This window comes from Arvicola amphibius, chromosome 10, assembly GCF_903992535.2.
Source record: "Arvicola amphibius chromosome 10, mArvAmp1.2, whole genome shotgun sequence".
Lineage (NCBI taxonomy): Eukaryota > Metazoa > Chordata > Mammalia > Rodentia > Cricetidae > Arvicola > Arvicola amphibius.
The window spans coordinates 78,681,370-78,696,715 of record NC_052056.1 but is presented as its reverse complement, the minus strand read 5'-3'; the positions used below and the strand labels follow the sequence as shown (position 1 = coordinate 78,696,715).

General features: G+C 40.9%; 1 protein-coding gene and 1 non-coding gene across 2 annotated transcripts in view; one reads left to right on the top strand and one right to left on the bottom strand.

Annotated features, from left to right (window-relative positions):
• Window positions 1-6,722: 6,722 nt before the first annotated feature.
• LOC119825873 lies at window positions 6,723-6,829 on the bottom strand. Its single transcript, XR_005287330.1, has one exon. It is a non-coding gene; the product is annotated as a U6 spliceosomal RNA (small nuclear RNA).
• A 797-nt stretch (window positions 6,830-7,626) lies between these two features.
• Window positions 7,627-15,346, top strand: part of Chfr (checkpoint with forkhead and ring finger domains) — a 35,936-nt gene continuing 28,216 nt past the window's right edge. The window contains 3 exon segments of the mRNA XM_038346386.1: window positions 7,627-7,708; window positions 7,827-7,970; window positions 11,553-11,652. Of these exon segments, the coding sequence (XP_038202314.1) occupies window positions 7,838-7,970; window positions 11,553-11,652 (233 nt within the window). The 5' untranslated portion in view covers window positions 7,627-7,708; window positions 7,827-7,837.

Here is a 15,346-nt window from a genome sequence, read left to right as displayed (position 1 = left end):
TACAGAAACAAGCATAACCAACAGAATACAAGAGATAGAAGAAAGAATCTCAGATTCTGAAGATACCATAGAGAAAATAAATGCACTGATCAAAGAAAACAGCAAATCCAACAAATTCTCATCACAAAACATTCAGGAAATCTGGGACACAATAAAAAGACCAAACCTAAGAATAATAGGTGTAGAAGAAGGAGAATTACAGCTCAATGGTCCAGAAAATATATTTAATAAAATTATAGTAGAAAACTTCCCAAACCTAAAGAAAGATATTCCTATTAAGGTTCAAGAAGCTTACAGAACACCAAATAGACTGGATCAAAAAAAAAATCCCCTCGCCATATTATAATCAAAACACAAAACATACAGAATAAAGAAAGAATATTAAGAGCTGCAAAGGAAAAAGGTCAAGTAACATATAAAGGTAAACCTATCAGACTAACATTTGACTTCTCTATGGAAACCATGAAAGCCAGAAGATCCTGGATTGATATTTTGCAGAAACTAAGAAACCATGGATGCAAGCCCAGATTATTATACCCAGCCAAGCTTTCATTCACTATAAATGGAGAAAACAAAATATTCCAGGATAAAAACAAATTTAAACAATACATAGCCACAAATCCAGCCTTACAGAAAGTAATAGAAGGAAATTCACAAACAAAGGAGTCCAGCATTGCCCAAAATAACTCAGACATCTAGTGACCCTTCACCAGCACATCTCAAAGAAAGGAAACACACAATCTCTACTACCAAATAAAAAATGACAACCGGAGTTAACATCCACTGGTCATTAATATCACTTAATATCAATGGACTCAATTCACCTATAAAAAAGCACAGGCTAAGAGATTGGATACGAAAACAGGATCCAACATTCTGCTGTTTACAAGAAACACACCTCAACCACAAAGACAGACATCTACTCAGAGTAAAGGGTTGGGAAAAGGTTTATCAAGCAAATGGACCTAAGAAACAAGCCGGTGTGGCCATACTAATTTCTAACAAAGTTGACTTCAAACTAAAATCAATCAGAAGAGATGGAAAGGGACACTTTATACTCATTACAGGAAAAATCTATCAGAATGAAGTCTCAATCCTGAATATCTATGCCCCTAATACAAAAGCACCCACTTATATAAAAGAAACATTACTAGAACTCAAGGCAGCCATCAAACCAAACACACTGATAGTGGGAGACTTCAACACTCCTCTTTCACCAATGGACAGGTCAATTCGACAGAAACCTAACAGAGAATTAAGAGACTTAATAGAGGTAATGAACCAAATGGACTTAACAGACATCTATAGAACATTCCACCCAAACAGGAAAGAATATACCTTCTTCTCTGCGGCTCATGGAACCTTTTCGAAAATTGACCACATACTTGGTAACAAAGCAAACTTCCACAGTTACAAAAACATATTAGTAACCACCTGCATCTTATCGGATCACCATGGATTAAAATTAGAATTCAACAACAGTGCTTCCCCCAGAAAGCCTACAAACTCATGGAAACTGAACAGTCAACTACTGAACCACAGCTGGGTCAAGGAAGAAATAAAGAAAGAAATTAAAGTCTTTCTTGAATTTAACGAAAATAAAGACACAACATACTCAAACTTATGGGACACTATGAAAGCAGTGCTAAGAGGAAAGTTCATAGCACTAAGTGCCCACTTAAAAAAAACCGGAGAAAGCACACATTGGAGACTTAACAGCACACCTGAAAACTTTAGAAAAGAAAGAAGCAGACTCACCTAGGAGGAGTAGAAGACTGGAAATTATCAAACTGAGGGCAGAAATCAACAAAATAGAAACACAGAAAACAATCCAAAGAATCAATGAAACAAAAAGCTGGTTCTTGAAGAAAATCAACAAGATTGACAAACCCCTAGCCAAGCTAATCAAACGGCAGAGAGAGAACACACAAATTAATAAGATCAGAAATGAAAAAGGGGACATAACCACAGACACAGAGGAAATTCAGAGAATCATTAGATCTTACTACAAAAGCCTGTATGCCACAAAATTGGAAAATGTCAAAGAAATGGACACTTTTTTAGATAAGTACTATATACCAAAGTTAAACCAGGACCAGGTAAATGCTCTAAATAGTCCTGTTAGTCGCGAAGAATTAGAAACTGTTATCAGAAACCTCCCTACCAAAAAGAGCCCAGGACCTGATGAGTTCAATGCAGAATTCTACCAGAACTTCCAAGAAGACCTAATACCTATACTCCTTAAGGTATTTCATAATATAGAAACAGAACAGTCATTGCCAAATTCCTTTTATGAAGCTACAATTACCCTGATACCTAAACCACACAAAGACTCAACCAAGAAAGAGAACTACAGGCCAATCTCACTTATGAACATCGATGCAAAAATTCTCAATAAAATACTGGCAAACAGAATCCAAGAACACATTAGAAAAATTATCCACTATGATCAAGTAGGCTTCATCCCAGAGATGCAGGGCTGGTTCAACATACGAAAATCTATCAATGTAATCCATCATATAAATAAACTGAAGGATTAAAAACCATATGATCATCTCATTAGATGCAGAAAAAGCATTTGACAAAATTCAGCACCCCTTTATGATAAACGTCTTGGAGAGACTAGGGATACAGGGGTCATTCCTAAATATAATAAAGGCTATTTACAGCAAGCTGACAGCTAACATCAAATTAAATGGAGAGAAACTCAAGGCCATCCCACTAAATTCAGGAACGCGACAAGGCTGTCCACTCTCTCCTTATCTCTTCAATATAGTGCTTGAAGTTCTAGCAATAGCAATAAGACAAAACAAGGGGATCAAGGGGATTCGAATTGGAAAGGAAGAAGTTAAACTTTCATTATTTGCTGATGATATGATAGTGTACATAAGCGACCCGAAAAACTCCACCAAAGAACTCCTACAGCTGATAAACTCCTTTAGTAGCGTGGCAGGATACAAGATCAACTCCAAAAAATCAGTCGCCCTCCTATACACAAAGGATAAGGAAGCAGAGAAAGAAATCAGAGAAGCGTCACCATTCACGATAGCCACAAATAGCATAAAATATCTTGGGGTAACTCTAACCAAGGAAGTGAAAGACCTATTTGACAAGAACTTTAAGTCTTTGAAGAAAGAAATTGAAGAGGACACCAGAAAATGGAAGGATTTCCCTTGCTCTTGGATTGGGAGGATCAACATAGTAAAAATGGCAATACTACCAAAGGCAATCTATAGATTTAATGCAATCCCCTTAAAGATCCCATCAAAATTCTTCACAGATCTTGAGAGGACAATAATCACCTTTATATGGAAGAACAAGAAACCCAGGATAGCCAAAACAATCTTATACAATAAAGGAACTTCTGGAGGCATTACCATCCCTGACTTCAAACTCTATTACAGAGCTACAGTATTGAAAACAGCTTGGTATTGGCATAAATATAGAGAAGTCGACCAATGCAATCGAATAGAAGACCCAGATCTTAACCCACAAATCTATGAACACCTGATTTTTGATAAAGGAGCTAAAAGCACACAATGGAAGAAAGAAAGCATCTTCAACAAATGGTGCTGGCATAACTGGATGTCAACCTGTAGAAGATTGAAAGTAGTTCCATGTCTATCACCATGCACAAAACTCAAGTCCAAATGGATTAAAGACCTCAATATCAATCTGAACACACTGAACCTGTTAGAGGAGAAAGTGGGAAGTACTCTACAACATTTGGGCACAGGAGACCGCTTCCTACGTATAGCCCCAGCAGCACAGACATTAAGGGCAACATTGAATAAATGGGATCTCCTGAAGCTGAGCAGCTTCTGTAAAGCAAAGGACACTGTCACTAAGACAAAAAGGCAGCCTACTGACTGGGAAAAGATCTTCACCAACCCCGCAACAGACAAAGGCCTGATCTCCAAAATATATAAGGAACTCAAGAGACTAGACTTTAAAATGCTAATTAACCCAATTTAAAAATGGGGCACCGAACTGAACAGAGAATTCTCAACAGAAGAAGTTCGAATGGCCAAAAGACACTTAAGGTCATGCTCAACCTCCTTACCATTCAGGGAAATGCAAATCAAAACAACGCTGAGATACCATCTTACACCTGTCAGAATGGCTAAAATCAAAAACACCAATGATAGCCTTTGCTGGAGAGGATGTGGAGTAAGGGGTACACTCATCCATTGTTGGTGGGAATGCAAACTTGTGCAACCGCTTTGGAAAGCAGTGTGGAGGTTTCTCAGGAAATTTGGGATCAACCTACCCCAGGACCCAGCAATCCCACTATTGGGAATTTACCCAAGAGATGCCCAATCATATTACAAAAGCATCTGTTCAACTATGTTTATAGCAGCATTATTTGTAATAGCCAGAACCTGGAAACAACCTAGATGCCCTTCAGTGGAAGAATGGATGAAGAAAGTGTGGAATATATACATATTAGAGTACTACTCGGCGGTAAAAAACAATGACATCTTGAATTTTGCATGCAAATGGATGGAAATAGAAAACACCATCCTGAGCGAGGTAACCCAGGCCCCAAAAGAGGAACATGGGATGTACTCACTCATAATTGGTTTCTAGCCATAAATAAAGGACATCGAGCCTATAATTCGTAAAAAATCCTAGAGAAGCTATATAAGAAGGTGAACCCAAAGAAAAACATATAGTTATCCTCCTGGTTATTGGAAGTAGACAAGATTGCCGGACAAAAAATGGGAACATGGAGGTGGGGTGGGATGGGGGGATGGGGGGATGGGGAGAGAAAAGGGTGAAGTGGAGGATGGGATGAGCTTGGGGGAATAGGATGGTTGGGGTATAGGAAGGGTGGATATGGGAATAAGGAACTATATATCTTAGTTAAGGGAGCCATTCTAGGGTTGGCAGAGACTTGACTCTAGAGGGGTTCCCAGGTGTCCAGGAAGACGACCCCAGCTAGTTCCTAGGGCAGCTGAGGAGAGGGTGCCAGAAATGTCCAGATCCTATTGTCAAACTCATGAATATCTTGCATATCACCATAGAACCTTCACCTGGCATTGGATGGAGAAAATGACAGAGCCCCGCATAGGAGCACCAGACTGAGCTCTCAAGGTCCTGATGAGGAGCAAAAGGAGGGAGATCATGAGCAAGGAAGCCAGGACCGCGAGGAGTGCTTTTACCCATTGAGACGGTGGAACAGATCTAACGGGAGACCACCAAGTCCAGTCGGAATGGGACTGATGGAACAGGGGACCAAACCGGACTCTCTGAATGTGGCTGACGGTGGAGGAGGACTGAGAAACCAAGGACAATGGCAATGAACATGAACTCTACAGCATGGACGGGCTCACTGTGAGCCTTGTCAGGTTGGTTGCTCACCTTCCTGGACTTAGGGGGAGCTGGGAGGACCTTGGACTTAACATAGTGAAGGGAACCCTGATGGCTCTTTGTCTTTGGAGAGGGGTGGAGTGGGGGTATGGGTGGAAGGGAGGGGAGGGAAGGGGGAGGAGATGGAAATCTTGAATAAAAAAATGAGAAAAAAAAGATTTATTATTTATTATGTATGTAGTGTTCTGCTGCCTATATTCTGCCTGAAGGCCAGAAGAGGGCATCAGGTCTTATTACAGATGTGAGCCACCATGTGGTTTGTGGGAATTGAACTCAGGACCTCTGGAAGAGCAGCCAGTGCTCTTAACCTCTGAGCCATCTCTCCAGCCCTTTTTTATGGTTTTTTGAGACAGAGCTTCTCTGTAGCCTTGGAGTCTATCCTGGAACTCACTCTGTAGACCAGACTGGCCTTGAACTCAAAAGAGATCTGCCTGCCTCTGCCTTCCAAGTGCTAGGATTAAAGGCGTATGCCACCATTACCCATTTTATATTCTTTTTTATCTCTATCCAGAAATGTTCCTTCTGTCTGGTTTTCTTCCTAATTCTCTCATTGTTGATTTTTTCCTTCTAACTGTATCCTTATTCTTTCCTTTTCTTATATATCCCAAAATCTTTCAGGCAATATAAAAATTACAATGTGGTTACTTTCTTTTTATCAAGTGAAGATTACAATAAATACAAGTGAAAAACACCATAGTTTCCATATCCCTACATAATTAAACATTTTACATATTACAGGTGTAAAACAAATTATCCCCAAGAACCCATGTATATTCATACCCAAGCAACTTGTTATAGATTAACAGAGTATAAGCAAGCAAGGTATTCTTAGCCAGTTCTTTTGCTGGCAGGCTGCATTTTGCAGTTACAAAGAAGGAGCAATCATTTTATTTAACTTGAAAGGTAATCTTATAAGGAATCTTAAAGGAATCTCAAGCCTAAACTTGAAAAACAATCACTCAGCTCTACTTTAAATTTTTAGGATAGAACAGAAATGGGTACAAGGAATTACTCATCATCTTTGATCACCAACCAATCCTGGAAAGGAAAGTAAATGAGCTAGTAAAAATTGGTCAGCTTTGCTTTTTTGATTCCTAACATCAAAGCTATTATCAAAATGTCTTAATCTAACCTGAGGTCATTCTCAGGCTTTGTTTCAGCTGTAATGCACACCAAATCTGTGAGTGCATCTTTCTACATCAAGATTTTAAAAATTTGAGCCAGTCTGGATCCCGAGACTCAATTGTTTTCCATCATTGTTTACCTGAATCGCAATTCATGCAGCTTCTTAGGTGAAACTCTTACGTTTCTAGCTGTATGATACTTTCTTGTATTTCTTTTCTTTTCTTTTGAATATGGAACGCTTCACGAATTTGTGTGTCATCCTTGCGCAGGGGCCATGCTAATCTTCTCTGTAGCGTTCCAATTTTAGTATATGTGCTGCCAAAGAGAGTACGTATTTCTTTTCTTTTTGTTTCGTTTTGTTTGTTTGTTTCTGGTTTTGAGACAAGGCTTCTCTGTGTAGCTTTGGAGCCTGTACTGGAACTCGCTTTGTAAACCAGAATGGCCTCAAACTCATAGAGATCCACCTGTCTCTGCCTCCTGAGTGCTAGGTACTCCTTTAAGGCTAGAGTACCTCTAAGTGGACTTGCATCTGTCTTCAATTTCTTCCTTCTTCCTGGGCATTGTTTTTGCCGATGTCTCACTTTCAGCAAGGGCCACAAACATGCTGTGCATCCTTCTTTGGGATACAGCAGTGGAATGACACGAGAGTCTAAGAAACAGGATTTAATGTGGAAAGATATCTCAAGTTAGAGACAACTTACAGTATTCTGATTGACACCTTTGTTGCGCTCCTTGCGAAGGGCTGGTCCAGTATACCAAAATTCCCTATTTTATGATTTGGTGTGTGAAAATACTACCTTATCTTGCTACAAGTTAACTGGCAAACCGTATTTGTATTACATGAGAGGCTTTAAGGGCTTTCCAATTTAGAAGTTACTCGATCCTTTTTGCTTCAATATAAGATGGCGCCCTCCACAGCTACTTCCGTGCTTTGCAGGCAAGTAAATCAGCTTGCCAGCATCAAAGATGGCAACCAGTTGCGCATCCTTTTATCTGCGCAGGCTCAGATCGCCCGGGCCCTCCCACTCCGGGTAGCTGTCCTTGCACCGCTCTAGCCGTCGCTCTCTGTGGGCACCGCCGCCAGCCAATCGCCGGGCGTACCGCCCTAGGCCCCGCCCCCGCCTCCTGTGGATCAGCTGAGGGACCCGAGATGTCTGTTGACAGCGGTGGAGGCTGTGTGGCCGGTTCCGGGCTCTGCGCAGGGCGGGGGGTAAGCTGGCTGGCGGGAGGGGTCCCGGCTCGGGGAGCGGCGGCCGGCGGCCGGCGGACTGGCGGCGGTGCTGAGTTTGTGAGGTAGTCCCTGAGCCAAGGTTTCCGGGTATCTGTAGATGTGAGTCCTATGGAGCTACCAGTGGAAGACGAGCCGCAGCTACCGCAGGAGCCCTGGGGGAGGCTCCTTCGTCTAGGCGCGGAGGAGGACGAACCGCAAATCCTTCTGTGGAAACGCGAGTGGACCATCGGAAGGAGGAGAGGTGCGGAAGCCAGAGTGGAGTGAGAATGAGGATAAGGGCTGAAGGGGTGGACAGGGATTAAGGCTAGGGACCCAAAGGGTGTACCCCACCGAGAACAGAGACTGAGGGCCTACAGCAGGATCGAAGACCTAGGCATTGAAGTGGGTTTAGATGGGGGAACCGGCAGGCAACTTGAGGTGGGAAAAGTACAGGGCTGGCGGTACAGAGACTACCAGAATGGGGAGGAGGATGCACTGTGCTTTCCAGTAAGACCTGCTATTTAGTTACTTGCTTGTCTGTGACGTTGATCCTCAGCTTGTTTGATGATGAATATTTTTCAGTTCTCATTACAATTTTATAAAGTAGATCCGTAAACATGTCCTTTAGAATACTATCTTGTGTCTATTGCTGTACACTTCTCTTTCCCAATAGAATGAAATTAGCAAAAGGAAAACTGAAAGGTTATGTAGAAAGTAGACACTGTTGTTAACAGTTGATGAGTGAAAAAAAAAAAAACCACAGGAACTTTTCGGAAAGAAATGCCAGTCAGGCTGTGGTGGCTCCCATCCTAGCACTCTGTGAGGCAGAGGCAAGTGGATCTCTAAGTTCAAGGCCGCCTGGTTTACAAAGTGAGTTCCAGGACAGCCAGGGCTACAGAGAAACCCTGTCTCAAAACCAAACAAAAATACTTTGAGACAAATGAAAACAAAGAATATGCTGGAAGAGTAGGGTGCTGCTGAACCAGTGTTCAGAGGGCAATTTATAACAGCAGGGTTTCTATCTGAAAATATCTCAAAGTCCCAGGAACTAGAATATTTTATTTAATGATTCTAGGAAGCTGAGAACTTGAACAAAGTCATGCATAAAGCCCAACATTACTTGCTTTGGGCCAGCAACTTACCTTACATTAACTTTGTATTGACCTTATTTTTTCTAGGAGGATTGGTGAAATCGTACATGAACTACTTGTAAGAAACATAGCTTGGGGCGGAGAGCTCAGGTGGTTAAGTGCTTAAGGACCTGAGTTCAGATCTCCAGCACCTATGTAAAAAGCTAAATATGGTGGTGCATGACTGTAATCCTAGTTTGGGGGAGGCAGGGACAGAAGGATCTCTTAAATTTACTGGTCAACTAGCTTTTCTGAATTCTTGAGCGCTAGGTTTAGTGAGAGACCCTTTCTCAAAAAATAAGATGTAGAGTGAGAGAGGAAGATGTGTGACATCTACCTCTGCAAACATATGATCATAAGTGCACACTCATGCATTAGAGAGCCCATTATTATAATATACATGTCATATTTCATGCATGTTAGAACAAGAAACAGATATCTGATTATCATAGAAATGCTTTCAGTGAATGTATTAATATCACTAACAATGTAAAGGACATTGTATTAATTAATTAATACACTGGGTGGAAAGCTAGATCTAACACCCAGAGGTTGTACTCTGATATCCACATTAAAAGTTTTATGGAATTTTGAATGGAATTGGCTTTGAATGCTAGAAAAGAAGTTGTATCTTAATAACACAGGGATCTTTTAACTCCTACTATCTTTATCTCCTCAAGCCAGTGTCATTGGCTTTCTACCCTCACCATGACTTCCTTCAGCTTCCACTAGTTGTCAGATACTTCCTCCTTTGGGGCACTGGATAGAACATTTGAGGATAGGAGTGCTTCTATGAACCCAGCATCCATGGGGCCTTAGCTGGGCCAAACCTTGTCTGCGTCTTCTACCTTTTCATATCCTCATCCTCCTCTATGGTGGCTAAGTTGTGCCTGCACTTTGGCTGGGTCTATTGAGCTACTGGCAAGAAATGAAAAGGTCCCTATGACTTCCCACATGGCAGGGAACCCTGACTGCTCTTTGGACTGGAGAGGGAGGGACAGGGGAAGTAGGGGGATAGGAAGGAAAATGGGAGGAGGGGAGGAAGTGGAAATTTTTAATAAAAAATTAATTAATTAATTAATTAAAAAAAGAAAAGGTCCTTATGTAGAATCTCAGACCCTATGTGACTGTCAGACTATACTGAGCATGAGGCTAACACCAGAAGTAGGGGCTTGGGACCTTCTGTGACATCAACACTGCCTCAAGACCATGGAGGACCTTTAGGACAAGATTCTTGCTGCCTTCATTGGCAGATTTGTTCAGATTTGTCCAGAGGTAGACAACACCCATCTAGCTGCAGGTGATTTCTAAATCAAATTTTAGATGCATTAGATCAAATTCTGTATCTGAGCCTGAAGATTAACATCAGTGAACTGATTATGGATAGTCTAGAGATGTATGTTGCAAGCCTAGAGGAAAAGCTGATGTACCCAGAGAATCATAAAACATCTTGTGGTTGGTCAGGCTAGTATGGACATGTATGCCACTCTTAGCATTGACTTATCCGTGATATAAAGAGACAAGACAGTATTAGATTGTGGCAGAAAAGAACTGGAAGGATGAACAACTGATTTCTAATCAAACTGGCTGAACTTTGAGGTACTTATCATATGAAGTAACGCCACATGAGTAAGTCTTAGGTTGCTGACCTATAACATATCCTCCAGAATTTTGAGATACAGCTTCAGTTGTAGCTTGACATCAAAGCATTCCTGGAAGGCATGCTAACAGAAACAGAAGTCCACTTTAGATTCTAATTGGCGCAGATCTAGGTAATGATCAGCTATATTTAATCCCATCTTGGTAACATGTATGCTGATATCCAGGAGTGCCAGCAGCTCTAGGACATCGTATGATGACTGGAACAAGATGTTGCCATCTGTGCAGCCTGTTTAAGGGCCAGTGTGTCATACACTCATCTCCCAGATCCTCTAAATCATTAGGTGTCTAGGCTTCTTTTCTTACAGAGGGTTTCCTTTGGTAGGAAATGAAGGAAGGGGTGCTGGCCCTGGGTCTTTTCCCTTCCTTGCGAATAAAACTTGGTGGGCTAAGAATTGGAGGTATTGAGTCTTCTGATCCCCCCAGTCCATAGGTCCATGATGGAGTCAAAGCACAGGCCAAAACAGGATAAGGTTGTGATTCCATGTGGAACATTGTCTCCTCCTTACCCTTCAGGCCTCCCTCCCTTAAGGTAGATCTTAAGATATGTAGCCCAGGCTGACCTCCAACATATGATCTTCCTACCCTAGTCTGTGAGATACCTCTGTAGTGGGATTCTTGCCTAGCTTGTTCCTTTCATGTATTTATTTATTTGTTTGTTTGTTTATTTTTAGTTTTTCGAGATAGGTTTCTCTGTCTACCTTTGGCTGCCCCTGCCTCCTTAGTGATGGTATCAAAGGCATGGCCACCACCACCCAGCAAGAACTAGTTTAAAATTAAGCTCCTTTGGGCTTAATTTTGTTTTGTTTTGTTTTTTGCAATTGAGATATTATTTATCTTCTGAGCTGTTTGTGTGGTAACCTGTCATAAAGAAGCTGTTGTTATAATGGCTGTCTCCCAGGTGACCGACATACACCCTGTCCCTTTAGGTTAACACTTCAGTATTTAAATGTTGTTTGTGTCTGTGAGCACAGTTGATCACAGCCTGGAAAAGCAAGGCAGTAGTTCTCACAGAGCCAACAGTAATGTTCAGTGTCTTCTCGCCTCTGTTTCAGGCTGTGACCTCTCTTTTCCCAGCAATAAACTGGTCTCTGGAGACCACTGTAAACTTACAGTGGATAAAAAATCTGGCCAGGTGACACTGGAAGATACCAGGTGAGCACTTTATTTTTCTCTTTCCTTTTGTAACTTAGGAAGCTGACATGTTGCTACAGTTTAAGAGAGGCTTACTTTTTCTAAACTGCTGCTCAGGTTCTGAAGTCATCAGGCTGTACATTCTCTAGTTTCCAGCATGGGATCCTGGCTGTGGTTTAGTTCCTATAGCTCATTTTCCTAATTAAATCAAATATGGCTCGTATGACATAAGAAATAAGATTTAAAATATATTGATAGTTTTTTCTTTTTCTTTATTTGAAAATAGATTTTTTTCATACAGTATATTCTGATTGTGGTTTCCTCTCCCTCTACTCCTCCCAGTTCCTTTCTGCTTCACCTCCCATTTCCACCCCACTCTTTCTCTCATTAGAAAGCATGCATATAAATAACAATAATAATAAAAAATATAATATAGTAAGAGGAAACTAAAACAAACAAATTGGAATAATAAAACAGAAGGAAGAAACCCCAAGGAAAAGCACTATAAAAAGATACAAACACAGAGACACATCTATTTGCACATTCAGGAATCCCATAAAAATACAAAACCAGAAGCCATAATATGTCTGCAAAGGACATTATGGTAGAAATAAATAAGAAATTAAATTTTTTAAAAAGAGAGAAAAATAATAATAAAAGCCCTGACACAACATTATGAAACAAAGAACCTTTAAAGATGCTATTGGCATCTACTGCTGGGTCTTAGTGAGTGGGTTCTTTCTGGATGCTCTTAGGACAATCTCCTGTCAGAGGTTCTGCCTTCTGGAGCAGAGGTGGGTTGGAGGAGAAGCAGGTAGGCAAGCCAGAGACACAAGGACAGGTTGGGTAGGTGGAAGTAATAAGTAGAAATTATAGCAGAGTATTTGGATTTCAATCTGAGAGCAGGAGTTCATTTGTTGAGAAAGAGTATGAAAATGACAATTAGTGGATGCTTGGTTGTACAAGGCTAGTTATGATTGTGTCAATATTGTCGTCTACATACTGTTTTATCAGTTTTACTGGGACATTACAGGAAATGACTAAACTGGAGTTGGCATAGAGGCCTGTGAGAGGCCCCTTACGGAGTTTTCTGATGGCAAAGGATTACATTGAATATTCCACTTTGACCTGTATTCATTGGTCCAATGCCTGCCTTTGCCACACCTTCTGCATAATTCAGAAGGGACATTCTGATTGGATTATTCTTAGAAAATACATTGTTTCTAGAACACCCTGTCTACAATCCCTTTTAAGGTGACCTTGTTTGCTGAATTATAATATTTGACATTTTGACTTTTCCTTAAACCTCTGGAAATCACCTCTCATCTCCATGCAACATCATGTTCATGAGATTCAATGTTAATTGTATTTCTGATCCATTCATCCAAAGGTGCTGACCTTGCCTTTAATGGCATAATTATCCTTTTGCATAGAGAACTGGCATTTTCAGAAGCCAGAGATTCAATTATTATTTGTCTAACTTCTGAATTTTGTATCATTCTATTTACTGCTGAAGTCCATCTTTGTAAGAAATCCATATAGACTTCCATTGAGCCCTGTATAACTTTAGTAAATGATCAGTTTTCTGTTTCTCTAATTCTCTCACAAGCATTCAAAGCTGCTGCGGGGCATAAACCCAGGGTGTGGTCATCAAATACATCTGCCTTTCTAGAGTAGCATAATCTCCTTCTCCAAGAAGTTGATCTTGGGAGATTTCCCTACCTCTAGCTTTACTCTTCTGTTCAATAACCTTAGCCTCTTCTCTGAACCAGGTCCTCCTTTATAATTGTGGACCGGGCTCTAAAACACCCTTAACCAATTTTATCCAGTCTTTAGGGATAATTCTATTAGAAATTAATCATGAGTTTAACATTTGCTTCACCATAAATGAATGCATGCCATGTGAGACTTTTGCTTCCTTGAATCTCCTTAAATCTAACATTGGCACAAGAGCCCAGTTAGCTGTAACAGAGCTTCTGCCATTTGGCAATACCTTCTGGATATATTAAGGTTGTTTGTCTGAAAACCTTAGGCTGTTCCTCTTTATTCTTATAATGCAACGCTAAAATTGATTCTCCATTAAATTCCTCTTTCTGGATTTGAGTATCTTTGTAATCTGTTTTACTAGGTTTTTCTAAGGCCTGTATCCAACTTTTTTAAGTTGATAAGACAAAAATGATAAATCCGATAATGTTTACAATTGACATTACATAAATCCCATCTAAATTAGATATCCTCTCATTTAATTGTTCAGTTTTCAAACTGCCTAGCATATTATCATATAGAGACCCAAATCCCTCCATTGTAATCATTTTTTTTCCTCTTTTTGTTTGTTTTATTTTGTTTTGTTTTGTTGAGACAGGGTTTCTCTGTGTAACAGTCCTAGCTGGGAACTAGCTCTTGTAGATCAGGCTGGTCTTTAAATATGCCTGCCTCTGCCTCCCAAGTGCTGGGAGTGCATCACCACTGCCCAGCTTTCCCCCTTTATTTTATGTGAGAAAAAACTCTGTCTTTTAACTAATTCCTCTCTTGTCTAATTCCCAATTGTCTTAACAAATCTACTGACGATGTTGATGAAGACGTGAGGCTGATTGCTGCTGTGTAGAACAGTAAACGCCTGACTGGATTTCAAGGCAGCTCCTAGTTTGGCAGCAGCCCGAGAAGGGTGTTCAGGGAGAGTCTGCAACCTACAGTGGTGGTGGTTAGGGTTGTCTGAAAACACACGGGAATGTTCGGAGAAAGCTTGTGTGGTAGGGGACTGCATGAAGGCAGAACCAGCCAGTCTAGTGCTGGTGAGTTCTGTGACATTTGGAGCCCAGGTGCTTCTGGAATTTGGGCGGCAGCTGGAGACTGTTTCAGAGAGGCTACAACAGGAAAATCCCAAACTTGCTCAGAGGCTTGGGAAAAAAAAAAAAAAGAAAGCCTAGCCAGGTGGGCCTGGAGCCTGACATGCAACTCTGGCCTGTACTGGTGTCTTTTTCGTGAATTCATACCCCAAACGTTGGGTGCCAAATTTAGCATGAATAATAAAACTCAGAGACAGATATTGTGGCTCAACCTGAAGATCAGAAAAAGCAAAAGCAGCCAAGCCACTAGAGAGCTCTTTCAGAAAATCTGCAGACTGAAAAAGAACGAGTTACTATCTCATCCCGCCTTATATTCCTCTCTAATGCTGGGGTTAAAGGCATGCACTACCATCACTGCCAGGCCTCTACGGCTAGCTAGTGTGACTTCTGGGATTAAAAGTGTGTGCCCCACTGCCTGGCCTGTATGCTGACTAGTGTGGCTGTTTTGCATTTTGTTCTTCAGGCAAACTTTATTAAGATACAAATGAAATATCACTACAAGTAAGTGGGTAGTAACAGGCAAGTTAAAGTCTTAGAGTATTATCAGGCAGTATATATGCCTATGTGAAACTCATATAGAAATGGTTAAGTAGTTTCTTTTTTGTCTTTTTATTATTATTATTTATTAAAGACATGATTTCTCTATGTAACAGCTCTGGCTATCTTGGAACTCACTTTGTTTATCAGACTGGCATTGAACTCACAAGTGCCGCATGTAACTCAGTACTGGTGTGTGGGTTCCCACAGGTGCGTGAAATGAAGTCTCAGAGACACATGAGAATGAACTTCAGCTCTGTGGCTGCAGCGGTCTCAGTCCCTGTGAACTGAAGCCCTTTCCCTTTGCCCCTTGGCATCCTTATTTTTTCCCT